We start from the raw sequence: 23,741 nt of genomic DNA on the forward strand, positions 1-23,741 counted from the left end.
AATTAATATAATGAAGTTGGTGATATCTAATTCCAATAAAAACGTAATTTTCAATGCAAGTGGTAAAATAACTGTCAATACAATTAGTAAGCAAAGACGCTGAAAAAAAAGAAAATATTAAAGACAAATAAGTTTTTTTAAATTTCAATTAAGCGATTATACCACCGTGTATATTTTTATGGAAATTTAATGAATAATTTTTAAAACAAACTCATGGGTAATAATTTTGGAAAAGAAAAGAAAAAGTTAAAAAACAAATTTTGAGACACTCAAAATTATGGAAAAATGATATAAAGAGTCATAAATAATGATTAAAAGCAATTTTAGACAAAAAAATTCTTTATCAAATTTCTGGGGTAGTAGGTTTCACCAATCCGGTTCCATTTTTCCGTTCTTCCCCTATATATATATATATATATATATATATATATATATATATATATATATATATATATATATATATATATATATATATATATATATATATATATTTATCTCTATTAGGTGGCCCCAGAAAAAAAAAAAAAAAATATTTTTTTTTAACGTCTTATGGGCTTCAAAGTTACTTTATAGAATAAAAATCCTCACGAAATTTCAGCAAGATATCTTTGAAATTTAGCTATTACAGAATAGGGTCCTTTTTCCTATGAAAAACTGAAATAAAAAATTTTCACGTGTGTTTTAAATAAAAAAGGGGCCCCCCTTTGTGATAGCTCAATTTCAGAGATATCTGGCTGAAATTCGGTGAGGATTTTTTTTTATAATATAAAGTAACGTTTGAGCCCACAAGACGTTAAAAAAAAATATTTGTTTTTTTTTTTTTTTTTTTTTTTGAGACACCCTAATGTATTAAGATATATATTTATAAATTCACAAAGACGGACAAAGTTTAAGTTTAACACAACTGATAAAAAGTTTTGGTATAAATTTATAGCATTTCTTTTATCGAGCCAACAGTAAAAATGAAGTATACTTGACGTTATGAAAAAAATTTTATTTTATTCAGAATGTTTAAAAGAAAAACTTAATTTTTATCAGTAGGTTGTCAATATCCAATTACTGCTCTATATTTTTTTGGCTTTACATATTTTATCATTTTGCAATTTAAAATATGTTACATACCACGTAGTTTATTTGGGTAACTTAGGTCTGTCGAAATAACGTTGCCCGATTCTTAATAATAGATTATATGATATGTATAGAGAGCAAGGACTTATTCAACGAATTGTTACGCTCTCACATGAGCTTAAAGCTTATGCTAAATTTACAGGAATACTTATGTAAATGCAATACAAGGTTGTGAATCTTGTAAGGAAAAATGTTGTCATGACGACTTTTATAGGCGTCGTGTTCTCTAGAAGTTAGATTCACTTTTACACAAAATTTATTCATCAAAATGAATTTGATAAAAATTGAAAATTTCATACGAAGTAAATATTTATAATGATGATATTTTAATTAAGTTGTGTTTCAGTGAACGGAATTTGGTGAGTGATTTTTCGAATCTAATTGTCGTCTGTACTATAAATCACTGTCTTGGTTTCTAATTTTACTCTATCATTTACGATAATATTGTCCTACAAAAAAATGACTCGTCTTGACTGTCAAAATTAGGGGTGCGTAATACTTGTTTATCCATTATTTGTTTTCGTTTCTATAAGTGTAGGGACTTTTCAGGTGCTGGTGGTTCATGGGATTTACGTTTGTTCTTTTGGTACAGTTGGGTGAGCATGTCACAATCTACGAAGGCCATCTCAATCAAAGTGGCATTGATACCCTATTGTCGCCTACTCTTGGTCTTACAATAGTCCCCTTTGCTCAATTTTATTGTGTGGTTTTACACAGTGTAATATATACAGAGAATAGTGGGGTAAGAAGATGTTGAAAAAGTCGCATGGATTCAGAAAATTTAATAAGCTTTCCTTTTTTTTTTTTTTTTGATTGTCAAGAAAATAGCTTTTTTATTGCATTAAAAGCTAAAACAGTGCATTTTTCGAGACTATACAAAATATCCCAATAAAACGACTGATGATGCTAACAGAACCATAATAATGTTCGGAACATTCAATTTGCAAGATATTCAGCCTTAAAAAATTGTATACTCACTAGTAATTCATACACGCATAAGTGATTACTTAAGGGTTCATTAATATTTTTTTCTTTCTATCACTTACAGAAAAACAGCAATTTATTATTAAATAAATGTTTTGAATACTGTAATAAAAGACACGCTCATAAATGAACTGCGACGTGTGTTAGTTATTAGCAAAATGGTGTCGTTGGTATTTTAATAACATTTCGTGTCCTTCGCAATAAACTGCAAGCAGAGAAAAAATTAGCACCATCACTTAATAGTACTTTAAATAAAAAACTAATCAAAATCTTCGGTCCGTAAACTACACGGAGAAAAAAGAACAGTAACCATTGATGCGCAGAACAGTAATCCAGTCAATTGAATAAATATAAATATAGTAAAATATGCTTTTACTATACTTCATCTTTCGCTCAAACACGCTCATTGACTGGATTACTGTTCTGCACAGCAATGGTAACTGTTTATTTTTTCTCCGTGTAGAATGTGATTCTTGTCTCTACAACCCCTTTCATTTTCGTCCGGTTAAAAAGGAAAAATACAGTGAAGGGGCATTTTGCGGCTTTAGCCGCAAAATAAAGACGATGAAATAGGATCTCCAAAATGAAATACCATTGCGGGCGCCACCCAGTGCTCAAAAATTGAACTGTCTGGACAAGTACGACAAAAATTTATTTGTTTGACACGTATGATTGAAACGAGAAATCCGGTACACTTGTTTTCTCAATACTGATCTAAGGTTGTGTTACATTATCAACGAGAATGACTACATACATCTTTCTTGTTGAGAATGCTTCATAATCCAAGACTTGTGTCGCCAATACAAGCATACCGCAAACCCTCGTTTTAATCCTATGTATCAGAAATAGCTATTTTCATTCTAATAAATTTTCATATCCTTATAGGTGAAATTTTTCATCAAGGTGGATTTCATTGCGATTGAAAAAAAATTTATACACATGAAATCATGCTATAAAATGCAGTTCTTATAGGACTCTCAGCATTTCGAAATTTATAAATTATCGCATATACTAATTTCCGATTTGAAATATACCCGCTGAAAAAAAAGTGGTAATACTTCCTATCTTAACGAAGTAACTATTCTCATCTTTATATTTTAATGATCATTATTTATGTCAACTTTTTCTGTCGTAGATGGTAAGCATTCTTAATTGAGATGATAATCATTACTATCTCAGAAAGCAAAATTAAAATATTTTTCAGATATAAGAAATATTACCATACGGGAAATGAATAATTAACATAAAAGCATGATAATGATTATCATATACAGATGTTAATCATTCCTTATTGCAAGATAGTAGTAAGTGTTAGCATTTTTTTTTAGCGTGTATAGTAGAGCTTAAGGTATATACTTAATTAGATCGGAAGAATTAAACCTTTTTTTATGTTAAAATACCGAATAAAGTAACTGTAAATATCATTCAGTGTCATCAAATTTTGACTAGCAGCTCCAATGGAGAAACTACATTCATCAGTTAAAAGACCCGGTGATACTCTCCCTGTCTTAACTTCTCTTGAAATTCGAACATGCATGTTATTCTTTTAATTCGGATACATGATTTGTTAATACAAGTGCATTTGGAAATTAACACAAAAGTATCATTTAAACATCAATTTGGAGAACAATTTTATAATTTTCATCGGTTAGTGAACTTTTTACACATTTTATTTCGCTCTGCGCTTAATTAACATAAAGCTGAATAATATTCAAGAAATTATAAGCAAAAAATTATCGAGTTCAAAAACTGATTAACAAAAAAATTCAAAGAGGAGTGGTAAACATCAAGAAACAATTTGTGGACGCGAACAATAATATACAAAATAATAATGATTAAAGAGACCGATTCTTTAGCTACTGTACGGCACGCGACTGCTATTACAGAACTAATTTTAACTGCATTGTATGTATACAATGATGTAGCCAATGTACATATTGTTTTGAAACAAATTTTAACATCAATTTCATTATTGAAATTTTCTTTTACAACAATATGTGTGTAATCACACGCCCTTGTATGAAATACATATCATATTACCGTTTATAAGGAATTAAAAATATATACACATATCTCTCTCGCTTTCTCTCTCTCTCTCTCTTTCTCTTACTCTATGTATATATAAATACATATATATCGTAAAAACTTTAAGTAAAAATAAAATATTTGTTAGTTGAGGATCACTGTGCAGAAGTCGCGTCCTCGTGAAGACTATCTCATCTGAGGTCCCAAGGGAAACTTATTCCTACCGTTGCTCCTATCTCAGAACCTTCTATATAGACTATTCAGATATCAAAGTTACTCTATATTGAGCGTTATATGTATATATATACATATATATATATATATATATATATATATATATATATATATGTATATATATACATATATATATATATATATATATATATATATATATATATATATATATATATATATATATATATATATACATAATCTTTAAATTTTTAAAAATTAATTAAAGAAACTTACCGGTCAATGATAACAGGATCACTAGGTGTTTCGTTTCTGTTACCACAACTTTTTTTGTCACAGCACCGACTGCAACACATTAAAAAAAAAACGATCAACAAAGCATTAAGAGCACTTAAATCATTAAAATACTTGCCATAGGAGAAAATGATATCTTATGATAACAGTTTCCAAATTTTATAAAGGATTCATAAAAGTTAACAAAATATAACAGACTCGGAATTTTCGGGTACAAAATTAAATCTATTGTATTAAGCATATCTTTGTTGAAACGATCCTAAATGTGATACAATCTTAATTGCTGCTTGTAGTGATAGGCGAAAATCAGGCGACAGTACATAAGAATCAGAAAAACAGTGAAAAGATATCAAAGATTTACTAACGATGCAATTAACATCAAAAATTTAGTCAGTGAAAAGAATTACTCTTTTGGTTGAATTTTGTCGGCTAGAAGTTGACTTGATTCTTAATAAGATCCAATTAACCTCTAAAACTTTCTTTTTACTTAAAAAGTATTTGTTACTAACTGAACTATCTTCTTACCTTCATTTTTGCAATATTTTAGCGATTGACTAATTTCTTTTATAATCCTTTTTTACACGAAATTTAAATCCAAGTAACCGGCACCATACGATTTTGTGTCACGATTCTCGGTTAACTATTCAGAGCTTAATAAGGTTAAAGTGGGGTATAGCAATAGTTGTGATGATGTAGCACATGAGATTAGAATAGACGGCTAGGGTAGCCATGCAGACTGTCACTAGTCCTGCACATATCGATTTTTTAACAAAACCTCGCAGCGATGTTTCAAATCACAATAATTTTCTTCTGCCGTACTACGCTAAGCTTTGACTTATTCTTTTATTCGTTTTAAAAAAAAATCAAAATCCACGCAATTCATTCAGCGTTCAATTTGAAATTTACGCATAATTTGTTCATCATGAATCTAATTAATAATGAATAAGATATTCTTCAAATTTTTGGTTCTTGAATATTATTACAGTTTTCATTATTTCAAATAAATTTACCGTACAGCGATTGTGAGATGTTTTCTTTTGAAAAACAAAAAAATCAAAATATCCATTTCACCTCAAGAGCTCTTTCATATCACTTTTTACTACGTGTCACAAAGCTAGCATGAATATAGAGACATTACATGTATCAAATTTTTATAATAATAAAATATCATCATGTTATATTTTTATAGTGAACGAACATCAAAAGTTCCAAGGTTGAAACTAAAAACCTTATACCTTCTCACTAGATCGAGCTGGCCCGTGGGATTTTTAGAAAGGATAGGAGTAGCAAGATTGGTACGCAATGGGATGACGGAGATAAGAACGCGAGACAGTCCCATGGGCTAAAGTGATTCAACTTACTTGCACTATGCGTAAGTATATCCACACATATTTATATTTATATATGTAATATAGGTGAGTGACATGGATGCATAAGTTTTGTTACGTATACGGTTTACCAACATAAAGATATGAGAGTCTATTACTTAAAGTGGAAATATTCATAGGAACATTCATATGCATAAGAAAATACAACAATAGAAGGTTCTATGAATTGATGCTACCAGTGAGATTTTTTTTTTTTAATATTTATTTTTATTTTTAGTTTCTGATTGTAAGTAATATTACGGTATGAACATGTGGGTGACTTCTAACACTTTCAAATTACTTTTAATTATTATTGTTATTTTTTTTTAGTAGTACTTCCTCTAACGTTGTTAATTTTTTTTCTCTGTGTATAATTCAAATAAGTTGCAAAATTTATAAATAAAATTCTACTTAAGGGGACCGCTAGTGTATCCGCTTGAAAAAAAAAATGATTTTTGGGAATTCTTTTGAAGAAATTTACTGCATGAAATGTTTTAAGGATATATTTGTGGATATATAATGAACACAAGATGAAATTTTTGGACCAAAAAATTAAAAAATCAGTGAGTTGTTCACAATCACCTAACGCTCCAAAAAAGAGTACCCCTATTGCTGCAGTGATAGCAACCTTCACAGTGCATGAAATAAAAAAAAACCAAAAAGTTTATTAAACTAGAAGGTATTTCCCGTACTATGGCCTTCGGGTTGAGAAAAAAATTGAAATTTAACCAAATGGCGGAGTTTTTAAAAAAAATTTTTAATTTTGTGCGAAAATTCGATGATTTTCAGCCTGCCAAAATCACATTTTTGGCTCGATCGGAAAACTGGAGGTTCATCGTACGGAGAAGCATTTATAAAAGAAGATACAATTCGAATCAAATCGATCGGGTGTATTTTTGAAAACCGATAAACGGCTGCTCTTCAGATAGCTGTAACCTAAAAAAACGATTTACGATATTCCATACAGGGGCTGCCAGATTTGAACGAAGAGGCTCTCCTTGGCTCGGCACCGGGGAACCTAGCTTTGGCACGTCTATATTGGTCCATGCTTGGGTCAAGAATGGGTACATAATCCTGGTCATCCCAGTCATTTCCTGAGCCTGGGCGAGGGCTGGGTAACTTAACATTGGTCATTATAATGATTAAAAAGGTGACTCGATTCAAGAGAAAAAATCTTGAACCAAGAATACCATTTTGAAGAAAATGATTTTTTTGAGTCAAGAGAAAAAATTCTTAAGCCAAGAAATTATTCTTGGTGTAAGTAAATTTCTCTTGGTTCAAGATATTTTCTCTTGAATCAAGCCAACTTTTTTATCAGTGTATGTTTCGTTTTTCATGGGATTATCGTCAAAACCAGCAATTCTACATGTAAACAAATACACACCGAAAAAAATAATTGGTAGCAGCTACCGATATACGATCAGTAGCTACTATCGATTAATTTTCGGTATCTGCTAGCGATTATGTTGGTAGTTGCCCCCGGTTATTTCGGTAGCTGTTACTGAAAAGTAAACGGTAGAAACTACCGATTGCCAATCAGTAGCTGGTACCGATTATTTTTTTTCGTCCACATTGCAGCTAATATTACTGTATATTTACCGCGGAAATTTTTATGAAATAAGTGTGAGTGATTTAAACTTTTTTGAAATTTAATTTTTTAAAACATAACGTTAGCGTTCGAGACGTGCACTTTTGGATTTTCCGAATCTTTTTTTTTTTTTTTTTGTTAATTAATGCTTTGATATCTATACTAATTTTATCTTAGAGGCAGATTTTACGGTGTCATCGTAAAAATCAAATAAGCATTGAATTTTAATTAATTTTCATTTTCAATTTGCCGCCGCAGGCATTGGCATCAACTTTCCAAGCGTTACCCTACTTGCTAAGTTCTTTCCATTAATTATCTAATGACTTCATAGATCCATGTTACTTTGCTTTAGTTTTATTATCCCTTTCCAATAATTGGTTTTATTGATATCTTATGTTTTTTAAAGAAATAATTTTGCTACTTTTAGCCTAATGCTATTAAGACGTACTAATTATTACTTTTTTTTCGTTTCTTTTTTAACTTACCTACACATAACTTCATGGGTCAGCAAAACTCTACACATCTCTGGATTTTTATCCTGACCTTCGTACATAATAGCCTGAAACATAAAATAAAAAGTAATATTAAAAGTTGGAAAAAAAAAAAAAAACATAAATAGATAAAGTAAATTAGTTGAACCTAAAAATTTAGCGGTAAATGCAGAGTAAATAACTCTATGAAGGCAATAAGAATACAAAGGAAAAAAGAGAAAGATATGACGCACCCATCAACCCCTTGGTACTAGGATGAAGTATCGACTAAGCTCTGGATGGTAGAAGTAAATCCGTTAAGCCTCCTTCACAATTTTCTGATTGATTTTTATTTAATGACGACACATTGTGTAGACTTGTGTACATGTATTTATAAATGGAGAGGAAGTTGATATAAATGTTACGTGGTGGATTACCAGAGCATAGTGATCGACCAAGGGAATAATCAAACTTGCGCAAATGTACATTAGAAAAAGACTATCGTTAATTTTGATAACAATTTTATTATCATTATTTTTAACTTTTTATGTCTAAGGTCTGAAGAGATGAGAATGATGAAAAATTTTCAAAATTTTTAAAATATTATTTTAGGTAAATTTAATTACTACAGTAGAAAAAAGTCAGTAAATAAAAATATCAGTGAGATTGGAGCTTATAAATTACTATAAAAAAAATATATTTTTGCGCTCCTCAAGATGAAAAATTAAGTTTGCTCTCCCTCAGAAATTTTTTACTGAAATACTCATTAAATCCCTTCTATAGTTTATATGCTACTTATATACTACTTTAACATAGCACAGCAATCGCACTGTCATAAAAAGTACATTCTGATTAAGGAGGTTTGGGACATACAGTCTGTTCACTGCGTTTCATCTCACAACACATATATATATATATATACCATAGTACGTGACTTGAGAAGGATTAATTTAGCTTGAGTTTATACTTTCAAAAAATGTAACAATCTTTTTACTAGTGATTTAATAACATTTAGCTTACCGAAATAATTTTTTATGCATTAAATAACTAAATTATTATAAAATAATTGAAAATTGATTTTAAATTTAAATAAAATAATAAGTTATTTAATTTCAAATATTTTTCAAAAAGTTTGGCAACGCAGCAAATTTTACCGTGGTTGCGCATACGTCGGCTGCTCTATTCGTGTTGGTGATGTGTAGGTATGTGTTATGTTTATAAGTTATGCTATTCAGACAGAGTGTTAGTTTATTGCTAAATTTTTAAATGATGAAAAGAAAATGAGTAATGGAAAAAACGTTATTTTGAACTACGTAAATATTTATTATGTTTTATAATAAATAAAACAAATTTGATAATACTTTCCTTTACCTATTTGATTTTTCTGCTAACCTATTTCATTGCAACTTTTAATTTCCCGCGTAACCCACCATTTACAACGTTGCGTCAACATAACCCACATTTGCTACCACTGATTTTTTTTTTAAATTTACATTTTTTAAACTGAATTAATTTTATAACTAAGTACCCTCAACTTGATTTTATTTTTTCAATAATGTTTGCAATTTTTTTTTTTACACCATGAGATTTTCCAAGTTTTCTTATTATTTTTTCATCATGAAATTTATTAAAACAGGAGTATTTGTGAGATCTGGTATATCATTACAATATTACACAACCTATATTTAATCTCGTTTTATAAATGAACTATGAACCCAAGGTCTCTGAAATTATAATACAACACGTATTAAATATATTTTTATCGATCCTAACAATTTAAACAGATCTCATTGTTTCGACTTATCTTTCATACCTTCTTAACTAGTTGAATGTTTTTAGGTTAATTCTTTTTGATGGTCATGGCGAAAAATTGGATTAAGAATACAATATTTATGTAGCATCGACTGAACGATTCGCAAGTTTAGAGTACTTAATTATTTGTTCACGATAAATATTAAATACATGGTGAATAAAAAAGATATTTTCCAAAATACATCTCTATTGAATATTTATATATTGAATATCATAAGTGAAATTTTGTTAGTTATATTACAAAAATAGTTTAAAAGTGATCGATGACTTTCCAGGTCAAAAAATTTAATCTGTTTGGTCTTACTAGATTGTACTTGGACTGAATGGTCTGTCTCTAAATTTTCATAAAAATTTTAAGCTGTTTTTGATCTAAAGACTATCAAAAAAATATCGACTAATAAAAATAATAGGCAGTAAAAATCTGATTTTGTTCTGCACATGAACAAAAGAAGACAATATGTTATAAGAAGAAAGTCTGGTTTGGATTTAGAGTTGACCAAAATCAGACTAAAAGTTATTAAAAGCAAGTCTGAAAATAGTCTAAGTATGGAATAATACGGACAAAAATCAATTAAATTTTATATGTTGATTAAATAAAACTAAAAAATTAAATTAAATAGAAATAACTTAAAATTATTATTCGATTTAGAACTGATCGAATTTTTCAATCCCGGTTTACTAAGCTTGCAAGTTTATCTGTCCAATTTCTTCCGGTCTCTCTCTCTCTTTTGTGAATAAAGTATCGTATTTTTATGGTATTAAATGAAAATTAAATACACTGGAGCTATTCATGGAATTAATTATTTACAATAAATATAAATAAAATTAAGAACTTTTGTTATGGCCCATTTGGCTAAAAAAAATTGTACACCATACTTGTTTTAATTGATAAGTGTATGCATGTGTTAAACCGAGCCAAAAATAATATCAATTATAATGGTGTTTACCCAACGATTTGCGTTGAAGGTGTGCAAAAAAACTAGTTGAACGACCATAAACAAACAACATTTTTAAGAGTTTCTAAATAAATACATATATTTATTTTTAAAATAATTAAGTAGTAAAGTCATGTTATATTACCCGAGACACGCCAAATAATGGTTCGTTAAACATATGAATTGTCAAGACTCATATAAAGTAGTGGCCACCACGACATGCGATTCTGTTTGTCGAAGAGTCCATTATACTGCGAGACAGTAGTAACATCGATAGCATTGTTTGTTTCTCTCATTCTCTTCTTCTTGTTTTCAGTCGCTTTGTTGTTCTCATTCCATTAGTACTTACGAACAATTTTTGGTAATTACTTTTACTCTGTATGAACAGCAATATGACAGCCACATGCATGAGCTATTTCCCCAAGAATTATTTGTATCTTTTTTATAATTTTTTAACTATCCACTGAAAGTAATGATAAACTACCGTAAACACGTTTTTCTACAGTAATTTTTATTGACCATTTCTTTTAGTTCTGCATATATTTGCGTTTATTGTTTTATTCACACACAATAAAACTTTTTTAGGATTTTATATGTAGTAGATAATGCATATAATTTATCGATGATGACATTCAAGTCGATGAAGAAGATGTGCCCAGAGCGCACAAGTTGTTGATATAAGCCCCACGAGACATTGTGCCTTCAAAGAAATCTACTTCTCATCTACTCTCCTTTTAACTCCCAAAGCATATATAAAACTTAAGTCGCTCCCAATCGTCAACCGAATTCCCACGGGAATTACTTACTGAAGATTAATAACAAGAGTTACTTTGCAACCACTATTCTTGTTAATACTAACAAGTTGAGCTAATCGCGTTTACGATGTTGATATCAAAACAAAAAATCTGTTGACCCTGCAAGCCAGCCCCAAAACTTTCTGCTGTTTTCGAGCTCAAGAAGCTCGAAAACATTGTTATGAATACATTTTCGAGCTCTTCAAGCTCTAAAATACTTTTGTATGTCATTGTTTTCTGATGAGCTTTTCAAAACCAAACACATTATAGTACATTATATTATGATTCATCCGGGGAAAATGACATAAAATGTTATTTTTTTAACTCTCCGTCGTCGATATCTTTTATACTAATTGACGAATTTTGATGTTCAAAATAGAAATCAGTGCGTTTTATTGAGTTCTAGAGCTGTTGTGATTTTGGTATTGATTAATCTAGACTTTTCTGAGAAATTTAAAAAAAACGAAAAAATTTTTTTTTTTTAATTCTTTCGACAACGGTTTCTCTTGAACGAATGAACCGACTTTTACGATTGGGGTGGCGTTCGACGCCACTGATAAAGTTTTGGAACTGATAAGATTTTGGCATTAATCCATCAAGCAAATTAGAAATTATCCAAAAAAACGTTTTTGAAAAATTTTTATTTTTGGAATATCTCCGAACGCACCCTACCGATCAAGTTCAATTTTTCACAACTTGTAGAAATTGACAAGCCACGTCGAATGACACATTGAAAATCAAAATCGGTCAATCCGTTCAAAAGTAGTAGATATTAACATACGGAAGTAGGTACACACATTCACACATAAATACACTCGGACATCATCTTGAAATTAGTCAGGATAACTTCCTAGAACCTCAAAGTCAAAATCTGTTAGAAATTCTATTTTCGAAAATCGGACTGAAACCAATAACTTTCTGAATTATTGAAAGTTTTCAATTTTCTTAGCGGGAAGTTGAAAAGTTACCCAAAAATGTAGTTAACTGCGGAACGATTTAATACTGGAATACAATAATTCGAAGTGATATCGTAAAATTTCATAAGTAAAAATGTAGATGATAATATAATTAGACTGTAGAATTATAGCATACCAAATTTTACACCATGACGTGCAACCACTTTCAACGATCATAAAATTGATTTCCATCGGTCAATTATTTTAACTAAGTTATCAACGCAAAATTTAAAAGTTACTCATTTACCAAGCAGAACAATGCAAATAAAAAATAGTCGACTTTTTGATAAATCTAAGTTAGCAATTTGTTATATAAAGCTGATTGTCGACTTAGATTTACTGAACAGTAAACATTGTTTTTTTTGCCGCTTGGGCTATCAATTATCCAGAGACACGGTAGTATCTCGCGCCAGTGCACAATCAAACACATGTGTATCAGTGAGTATACAGCGCGAGCCTACCGTATCTCTTTTCGTGAGTCAGAACGGTATTTTGAGGTTATGAATTATATACATTTTAATTAAATTTTAATCACGACCAATTCTTTTTTGTTATTATTACTTGTTTCTCATAGGACATGCATCAGCAAAAAGTTATCAGTTTTCATCATAATTTGTTGTTTAACAAAATAAAAAACATTAGCATATACAATATAGCATTTATAATAATACTTTAAAATATCATAAAATAAATTATTTTGGAAAATACTACGAACTGCACATTCAATTTTCTCAAGTGTGTCTAGATTTGTCACCACTGGAGAGCGGTTTCATTACCCGGGCACTCACCCAGTCCTCTTGATTAATATTAGCATCCAATCCGTGCTATTTCCCTGACAGCTCCCTTAACAACAAGTTGACAGAAATCTGCGGCCTACAGTTGACGTATAGTTGAAGTGAAATTTTCTAGAACTTTTATTATTGTCAGATTAAAAGTAACATTTGTTGTTTAGGTTATGTCCTAAAACAATTTCGAACAGCTTATCTTCAAAAATGAGGTGGTGGTTTACAAGAACTTGCCGTTTATGTTGTACTCATCCCAGATAGCCAGGTTTACTGAACAAACGTTTGCTCAGCAAAAGTTTCCTTCGATAAAACGACAAATTGTTGCCAAGTATAAGGTATTTATGATGTTTGACTACAATATGAGTACAGTATGAACTTCATGTTGTTAAAATCAACGCCTGTTTTAAAGACAAGTTGACAGAAAGTGTTTTCTGAAAATTGCAGGGAAGAACTTGCAGAATAAAAGTTACTTTCGATTTGTCAAAAAATTGTTGGAAAGTTGAAGTTAACCAATTGAAGATGAACACTTCAAAGTCAATTTAACTTCAAATTTCAGCCCCAGCTTTCTTTCAACTTGCAGTGAAAGCGGATATCAGAGTATTGAATAATAAAGCGATAATTTTGAATTATATTAATTTACCCGCTCTATTGAACATTCGCATTGCTCATTTTCTTCAGTTGCAATCCGCAATGAAAATAACAAAACTACTCTACCGATAAAAAAAAGCGCGCCAAGTACGTGTTTAACAATTTTTACAAAAAAGAAAACAATTTATAAAATAAAAATAAATAATTTTTTAAATCCTAGAAAACACTGAGTAGTTGGTTAAATTGATCGGCACAGTACGTTTCATGTTATTCCAAAAATGAAATTCTGATAAACGGTTTCTACTTGATTACTTTTGTAATACTCTATGCATTGGTTTAAAAATCGCTTATTATAAATGGGTGAACCGCAATTTTAAACAATTGCTCTTATTTTGAGCTCGAAGGTTTAAAGAAAACAAACGTCATAAAGAGCATTTTCGCGCTCAAAGAGTAATTTCAGATTACTAGTTCTGATTATTAGAATGACAATTATGACTGTAATTAAGCTGTACAAAAATCAGAGCAAATAATAAATAATATTTTATTATTCCTGTTTAATCATAAATTGCAAAAGGTTAGTCATACTGTTGGTCTTGAATTACTTTATTGCTGACTGGCTATTGACACTTAAAATTCAAGTTTCAAAATATAGTGTGACATAATTTCAGACTACGGATGATATAAACCCTCACCTAAAATTCGAGCAGCCAACGGCCTTGTTTCATTTCTTGTCACTCCAAATACTATTTTAATTATTGTTTAAATGTTTAGAACTGCTACTTAATCTCACATATATTTTTTCTTTTATTAGCGGATAAATTTATGATTAAGTCTCAAATGAATTTAATTGTAAAATTAAGTATAAAATAAAATTAATTTGTAGCTAGTCTAGATTTATGAAATTCAAAAATCTTGAAAAACGACAAAAAAATAGCTGATCACATTAAAATATGTCAAAACTCTTTGTTTAGATAACGTTTAAAATATTTTGGGGTGAGAAAAAATATAAAATACAAAGCATAACAATAATATCATTCATCCTTATTTATATATATATATATATATATATATATATATATATATATATATATATATATATATATATATACGGTAGTGTGAGAGTTCATATAAAGATGAATAAAAGATAGTCAAATTCAAATGTATATAGTAATGATTGCCATCGCTAATCGATTTCAAACTTCCCTTGGGAATTTTCTATTTTGGTCGTAGAGAAGGGAAGAACATTATAGAATTGAGCGCTAAATAACAAAGACACACACGTACATACATCTATATCGCAGCTAGTTCCCCCAAGTTGTAAAAAGGGAGGACGCTATTCTGTTATTCCATTCTCTAATCTTTTATCTGCTCGGGATTAGCTTATCTTCAAGTTATTATTTTCTTTATCCGCTGTTAAATACTAATATTTTAGTATTAAAGTCAAATCATCTCGACAAGCGATTTGATTTGCTGTTGCTTGATTTATATAACTAATGCATCACATTAATTTTTATAAATAATTACAAAACTTATCATACAGCATCGAATGATTTATAATAAGAATTTAATAAAAATGTTCATAAATATAATTTTAATGCAGTATAACAATAGTACATCCACATTGGATATGATAAAACCACGACTAGATGAAAATAAAAAAAAAAATTACGAAAAATGTATAAAAGGTTGAATTATTTCTTTCCCTTTTTATGTGAAGACGGTAGCCAATTATACGTAGATTTATAACCAGCACAGTCTATGGGATACGTGATTTAGAATATCTAGATAATAACTACTCAATTTTGTTTTTGGTTATTTCATTACATATTCATTAAACAGTTTTATTATTCTTGAATGATATTCATTACTTGGACTTTTTCATGCATTAGGAGTTACGAAAGCAAAGTATCTCTAATCGATAATTTTTTTGTATTGAATAATTTTAAAGTGAGATCTTTAAATAAAAATATAAATAAAGGAGAATTTCAAAGGTAAATGACTACTACATCTTTTACCGACAGGAATTAAGCACATACTCTGGAAATTTACTTTCGAAGAGGTCGATAATATGACCACTAGTACTCTACTAAACCTTGTTATCCAGAAACATTTTAGATAATATTTTCGAAAGAATGTCTGAATAAAAAAAGATCGAAATCAAACAGTATCAATATATAATTTCAATTCAATGATGTTAATAAGAACTTAAAGTTGGAAAAAGCTAACTATTTTCTATCGTAATTATAAAGAAACTATATCTATATTTTTACACTGATAAAAAAAAAAACCTTTGAGTTAACTTGGTTTGAGTTGAGCCAAATACGCCACGACTTTAAATACGACGAAACACGCTACGACTTTGGCTGAAAAGCCACACGTATTTGGAGGGAATTATCTACTCAAATACATGGTTTACTTGTAAAGATATCATTTGTATTTGTGACGACTTTTACAGACTCAATTAAACAATATATGTAATTGAGTCAACATATTAGAGACTTTATTCCGCCTACTTTGGCTTTTGTTTCAGCAATGCTTAAATTTGATGTAAAAAATGATATTCTATCTATTTTTTTTTAATTTGAATAAATTTGCATTTAGTCGTAAGAATATAACTTTTTTTCAACTCGATTGCTTTATATCTTTCTTCTAAAACACCGTAAATTGTATGAAATTCATATAACGTTCCCGACTAGAAATTGTCCCAGTACTTATATTGGGGCCCACTTGGGATTTGATAGGGTAAGCCCAATAGGTCTATCCCATTCAGGGTCCGATTGGGAACCTTTTGGGATAGCCCAACGGAAAAATCGATAATTTTACAATAGTTCTTCCCAACTAGGGCCTAATTGGGAACTTATTGGGAAAGCCCAAATTAAATTAAACGATAAACACATCGGTTTTGTCTGAGTGGGCCCTAATTGGGAACGCGTTGGGATAGCCCAATGTAATAATACATAATTATTAAGATTATTAACATTATAATCTTTACTATTTTTTACCTTATTGGGATCTGTTTAGAGCTCATTTGGGATATCTTTTTAGATTCTGATTAAATAATTTTAAGTTTAAATATTAATAAGAAAAATTTTTGGACTAGAAAAATAACACCCTGTAAGTATTTTTTTCTTTAAATTTCAGACCTTAAAAAAGCAAATAATTTTGAAAAATTTGATTGCTTTGAATGAAACAAATATATTTTTGATCTAAGTACAGTTGATTGACTGAAAAAATTTTCTACTTTATTAAAAACTATCAAAATTTTCTTTGTTAAAGTTATTTCCTTATAATAAGTAAATATGTAAAAATTAAAAGAAATATAATTTCCAAAATAATTTTTAATTGAAAATTCAAAACACTTGCTTAAGTATTAATAAACTTTGCATTTTTTACATAATCTATTTTTCCCTTTTAATATTATTCTTTTCCACTTTCATTTGTATTACAAGTATCAGTTGTGCATTTTTGAATTTTCCGCGCTTTATCTATTTAAAATATCTTACCAGATGGCGCTGGGGGAAGTTTATTATTTTTAGTAGTAATAACTTAACCTAATAATAAAAACATATGTGATAAATAAATAATATATACGATCGAGTATTGAATGAAAATAAGTGAATTTCTCGTTTTCTTTTAATTTTGAAAAATTCAACATCATTCGATATTATCAAATTTTTCTAGTGTATATTTACGCTTAATTAAATTTTATTGTTTTGAAGTGTAATTTTTTTTATATACAGTTTTTAGTGTAAGTAAGTAAGTGATTATTCACATAAGTTATAAACTAACAATAATAATAACAATAATAATAATAATAATAATTGAACTTAAAAATTAACTCGATTTAACTATAAATGCAATAAATAAATCTAAAAAATAGAATTAATTATATTAATAGATTAAAATTTTACAATTTATTTTCAGAAAAAAAGATTACGAAAAATGATAAGTCCGAAACACACTACAGTAAAAAATATGGGTGATGTTTTACGAGGATTTTTGAGCCGTGATGTTGCTTTAAAATTCGTTCCAGCGAAATTATCATCCAAGGATGTGACAAAAAAAATTTTTACTCAAGCATTCAAGATAAAAATTTTGATCACAAGTTGTATCTTGATTTAAAAAAAAAAAATAAGTTCTTTCATTAATACTTTTTTTTTTCTAATTATTACAGAAATCTTTAGTAAAAAATTAGCTTCCAGTCCTGAAAATCCACTTGACGACAAAGCAATTTTGTCAGCGATGACAACAATAATTCAAGGTGCTCGAGATTGGGATGGCCATCGACTTCTTCGCTTAAAGAAATGAATTGTAATTGATTGGATTTGTTACATTTTCATAAGTTTACAAATAAAAAAATTTGCTTGGTAATTTACAGTTTATTTTTAATTTGTAAACCTATACTAGATTTTAAGCATTTTTTGAGCGGGATCAGACCGGGATTACTCGATCGGGAATTCATAGGGCTTACCCAATCGGGAACCTATAGGGACTGCCCAATCGGGAACCAATAGGGATAGCCCCACTGGGCCCCAAATACGTTTCTGCGTTACGTCCCAATTTGGGATCCCAATTGGGAAACCAAGTTGGGTCCCAAATGGGAGTACATGAAAATTTCTAGTCGGGTTACTGCAATTTATTCAAGTTGTCGAGTCATTAATGATCGATCTTGCATCAAAATAATACTTTGTAGAATAGAATGGAACCATAGTGTATCCAGAAAAATTGAATATTGAAAAAAAAAATTTACCGAAATTTATTATTTTTAGATTATTCAAAAGCATTTATTGAAAACAAAAAAAATTTTTTTTTTATTACCTGAAATATACTTTATATTTCTGGACTATAAAAAAACTTATCCAAGGAAACAAAAGTAGACATTATTGTCACAATGTAATATAGGATATACTATATTACCATCAAAAGAGGCACTTGTCACTAGGTCGGACGACAGAGGAGTAGCCGTGCCAGAATTGTTTTCAAGTATAGAATATGACAACTCTGAAATATATATCTAACCAAGAACAGGACAAGAGGTCGCGTGCGATCTAGTGGTGAGCACAGAACTACATCTACCGCTGCTTACTCGAGTTCGGTGCCTTATGAAAAACATTTATAAAAAAAATATATTAAAAACACATAAAAAATACATAAATATATGTATAAGATATGTATCAAAAATAAATTTTTAATAGCTAACTTTTGACCGATTTTTGTATTTATTTTAAATGTAATTTAAATATTTTTAAAATAGATTTTAAAGCGTATAAAAAATGCATGCTTGAAAATATATAAAAATTATATTAATAATATATTTCAAATATATAAAAAAAATGTATGTTTTATATATTCTAAGATACAGAGAAAAAGGAAGCAAAATAAAGTACCCCTAAAATCTCATAAAAAAATAAAAATTATATTTTTTTAAACCTTGGAAATTCACTTTTGTGAATGTAATTGACCATTGTTTTGAATTTTTTTTGCTAAACTTTTTCGAAAATCGAAAGTGTCAGTCAAAAAATGTTAATAACTTTTGTTTTATGATAAAAACCATTGAAAAATTTTTAATTTTCCCTTGCATCTAATTATTATGTGAAATGTAATTTTTCTTCATGTAAATTACTTACAAGAAAATTTAATGCAATCGAATTTATTTAATATCGAAAAAATTTTTTTTTCTTTTTACTTTTTTTAGAAGGTACCCTATTTTATCCGCAAAAATGAAATTTGCTTTGCTTTAGACAAATGAAATGTATTAGCTTAACTTAGTTCTTTTTTTTAAATAAAATTATCCAATTTCGTTATTTTTCTGCGATGTTATACGCGAGAATATTAAAAACTTGATTAGTAGTTACGTAAAATCAAATACAAAACAATTAATAAACTCGATTGGTTAGCGGATCGATCAATATATCTGACAACATAAAGCTGTGTTGGTCTCGTAATTTAATCTACTAAAACCAAGTCCATTCTTCTTTCCAAGATTTGCCTTTCAGTCACGACGTAATCTATAGACTCCAAAATGTTATTTAATCTACTAAAACATAGTTCTTATACTTATGTAAACACGTTAATATATATATATATATATATATATATATATATATATATATATATATATATATATATATATATATATAATATTTATATACATATAATATTTATATACATATAATATTTATATATACACAGATAAATATCTATATACCAGTTACGAAAAGCTAAAAGTTGAACCACTTAATCATAATTTGAAAAAGTATAGCGAATATAATTATTAGTTCTATAATAACTGAGAATTTGATATTTTTCGTTGCGCTTGCCCTGAATAGTGTCCTGTAAGCAGTTGATTACTGGACATCTATTATTCCGTTCTCTTTACTGGCCTAGACCACATCGTGTTCAATTTCTGGCCTTCAAAGTGTACTGTTTTCATATTACTTAACCAAAGTCGTAAAACTATTTTAATTGTAAAAAAAAATTTACATTTATCGGCGGGTGACTTCTAATATATATTGACAGATTCAAACTTTCATCCAATTCACTGTTACTATGGAAATACTTTCATTTACTAGAATGTTCTTCATTTTATTTAAATAAAACTTTGATTCTTAATGAATTTTTAATGACATTAAAATCTCTCAAATTAATGTTTTAGAGCAAAAGTAATGATAAATATTATACAAAACTTGACCATGAAGTGGCAATTCAGACAGTTATGATTTTACATTTGCCTAAGATTTGTGACGATTCTTTATGAAAAATCACGTGATTGAACACACGAGCCTTCAGCCCACATAATGCAGTGAAATTAGAAGTTTCAGTAAAAAAACTATATTTTTTTAAGAAACGATTCACCAAATTATGTTTTAGAAAACTAAATAAATTTAACTCTGAGATTAAATGAGTTATTAATGTAAAAAAATACTTCATTTTTTGAATTTTTGTACTTAGTTTATAACCATTAGATAACTCACATTGACAATTAATTTAAGAAATCGTTAATTAATGAATCACATTCAATAATTTGATTTATCAATGGATTGTGAGTGATGTATTTTCCAATTAATTGACTTAGATTATTATTTAATGACCATACAATTACAACACTTAATCCACAAAACAAAAGTTACTAATTCATAATGTCGATCACTGCTATTTATAGAAGTCACTGGTGAATTAATTAATTAATAGAGCGGGATCGAAGGCCACCTCTGTTTCGCGGATGCCGTTTTCTCATCTACTTCAGGTATACACGCACTGTGGGTGCCCCCCCCCCCTAGACGATACTTTTAATCGAAAAAAACAATCGTGACTAAGAATGGATGCTTAGAGGTACAATCTAAAATCCTCATTGCGCGTGATATTTACACTGCTTAAAAAATCCGATAAATTCTGATAGCTGCATGTATAAGGCCTATACTTAACTACAGGAATTCTCATAGAACTTATTCATTCTTATAAAATCTTTATGGGAATCGATCAGAATCTACTAGATTTTATGAGATTCTTTAAGCAGGGTAAACACACTCACCACGAGTCCACATCTCTGTGGACCACACACTCTTAACATCTTAGGAAATAAAGAGACTCTGCTCGAAGAGGGCTTAAAGAGGCCTTTCGTGGCACCAGTTTCCTGTACTGGTAAACAAGTTGCGTCGGGACAAAATAGGAAGACGCAACCTCGCCACCACAACCCAGAAAGGATCTCCTCAACATTCGGTTTTGAACAAACTATTATTCACTCGTTCAGTCCTCGATGATTTTTTTACCACTCTAGCCGTTAGAGACTGATTATTATATCAAGAGCAACTCGCCGAGCCGTTAGTGAGGGCCCAAGTCTCTGGCACTCACTTACCTTTATAACCTTAAAAGGAGTTATTCACGTGATTTTGTTCGAGCCACCTCCTAAAAAATCTGGAACACTAAGCCGTGGGCCTTCTTCAGAGTCTAGGTGAACGGAAGGAGACAAACAATGCATCGATAAAAGTAATAGTAACCTTAAAGGCACCCTTAAAATGACTTGACTGATATGAGCAATCAGAACTCCAGTTGACTTATTACAGTTTTTTCATATTCTTTCTAATGAAATAAGATTCCGAAAATAGGCAAGCACATGCGTTTTTCATAATTTATACAAGACCGGAGAAAAGCGGAGGGATGCTCTCTTGTTGGGTCTACTATACTTCAACATATTTATAATTTACTTGTCTCTGAAAATCAGCAAGTTTCTGATCGTTTGCAGGGATAAAATAATTATTGCCGCAAAGGATGCAACTTACATACCTGGAAATAATTTTTTACTGTGATAATTTTAAATTAGCCTTACTATCTCACGTGATCAAGTTATATCGATTTTCTCTTACAGTCTGTCAAGCGTTTTTGAATAAAGAATAATTTCCTTACCTCAAAACTGATATCTTATTTTACCTCGATCTCTCCTAAATTTTCGATTATTACTTTTTAGAAAATTTTTCTTAGTTATAATTTTATTTTTTCCTACATAACAAAAATTGTGATTAAAATCTATGCAAGATAACATACAGAACTCATTGGAAGGTATGCTTCTTTATACCTAATCTACCCTCAAAGCGCATCAAAATTTATTATCAGATATATTTGCGTTCACCCAAAGGTTATGATCCTTCTTTAGATACTATCACACTCGATCAAATAAAATATTTCTAGTTGTATTTTCTACCGCTTCTCTAGGATAACACCATGAGTTCCCGCGTAAATGAACGCTCAACGAGGGTGAGAGGATCGCCACGTGGCAAAGATAACAAGGCCAGGACAGGCGGGTATTGCTGTCACCTCTCGTCCTACATATACTTAGTATATACTACACAAAGTAGGGTAGAAATCAACCCCCCGGAAAATTAAGTGCTTGTACCTACTACGATAACGTGTCTACTTCACGCATCACCTTCAACAAACGACGACGTCGATTAGACAGCTCATCTACTGACTATATACCACCAACATATTATCATATTATATTATCTATGTAATAAAGACAATATGAATCTAATATAATAAAAATAAAATGGTTAATATATTTTACCTGTTTTGTCGACGAATCGATAAGTCTAACGTAGATATCTTGCTCTTGTCTGTGACCTGCGGAATAAACAAAATTTATTGCATAAAAAAACATTTAATTATTTTGAGTAAATATTAATCTCAAGTTTAAACATTGATAAAAAAACGGATAATGCCTTGAGTTTGCGGGTCAACCCGAAAATTTTTCACTAAATTTCCGAAAATCATATTTAAATTAACAGTTTTATTTTTGACTTCCCGCTAAGAAAATTGAAAATATTAAACAATTTAGGAAGTTATTGGTTTCGGTCCGATTTTCGAAAATCAAATTTCTAACAGATCTTGACGATTAGAGGTTCTCGGAAGTTATTTTGACTAATTTCAAGATGTTGTCCGAGTGTTTGTATGTATGTATGTAAATATCTATAACTTTTGAACGGATAAACCGATTTTGGCCGTCAAGGTGGCATTTGACACGGCTTGTTCATATCTACAAGTTGTGAAAAATTGAACTTGATCGATAGGACTCGTTCAGAGATATTCCAAAAATACAAATTTTTCGAAAACGTTTTTTTGCATAACTTCTAATGTGCTTGATGGATTAATTCCAAAATCTAATCAGCTCTAAAGCTTTATCAGCAGCGTCGAATGCAACCTCAACTATAAAATCGGTTCATTCGTTCAAGAGAAATTGTTGTCGAAAGAATTAAAAAAAAAAATTTTTTTTTTAGTATTTTTTAAATTTCTCAAAAACTTCTAAATAAATCAATTCTAAAATCTGATT

At 29.5% G+C, this 23,741-nt stretch overlaps 1 protein-coding gene across 3 annotated transcripts in view; it reads right to left on the reverse strand.

The window, feature by feature from the left end:
* LOC103580767 (transcription factor collier) overlaps positions 1-23,741 on the reverse strand; it is a 158,258-nt gene that overhangs the window by 88,938 nt on the left and 45,579 nt on the right. For all 3 annotated transcript variants that reach the window (XM_053741776.1, XM_053741775.1, XM_053741777.1), the window contains exons 4-6: positions 22,980-23,035; positions 8,064-8,137; positions 4,606-4,674 (exon numbers count right to left, since the gene is read on the reverse strand). In XM_053741776.1, the coding sequence (XP_053597751.1) occupies positions 4,606-4,674; positions 8,064-8,137; positions 22,980-23,035 (199 nt within the window). The remainder of the gene's footprint in view (positions 1-4,605; positions 4,675-8,063; positions 8,138-22,979; positions 23,036-23,741) is intronic.

Source organism: Microplitis demolitor, chromosome 9 (assembly GCF_026212275.2).
Source record: "Microplitis demolitor isolate Queensland-Clemson2020A chromosome 9, iyMicDemo2.1a, whole genome shotgun sequence".
In the NCBI taxonomy this organism is placed as follows: domain Eukaryota; kingdom Metazoa; phylum Arthropoda; class Insecta; order Hymenoptera; family Braconidae; genus Microplitis; species Microplitis demolitor.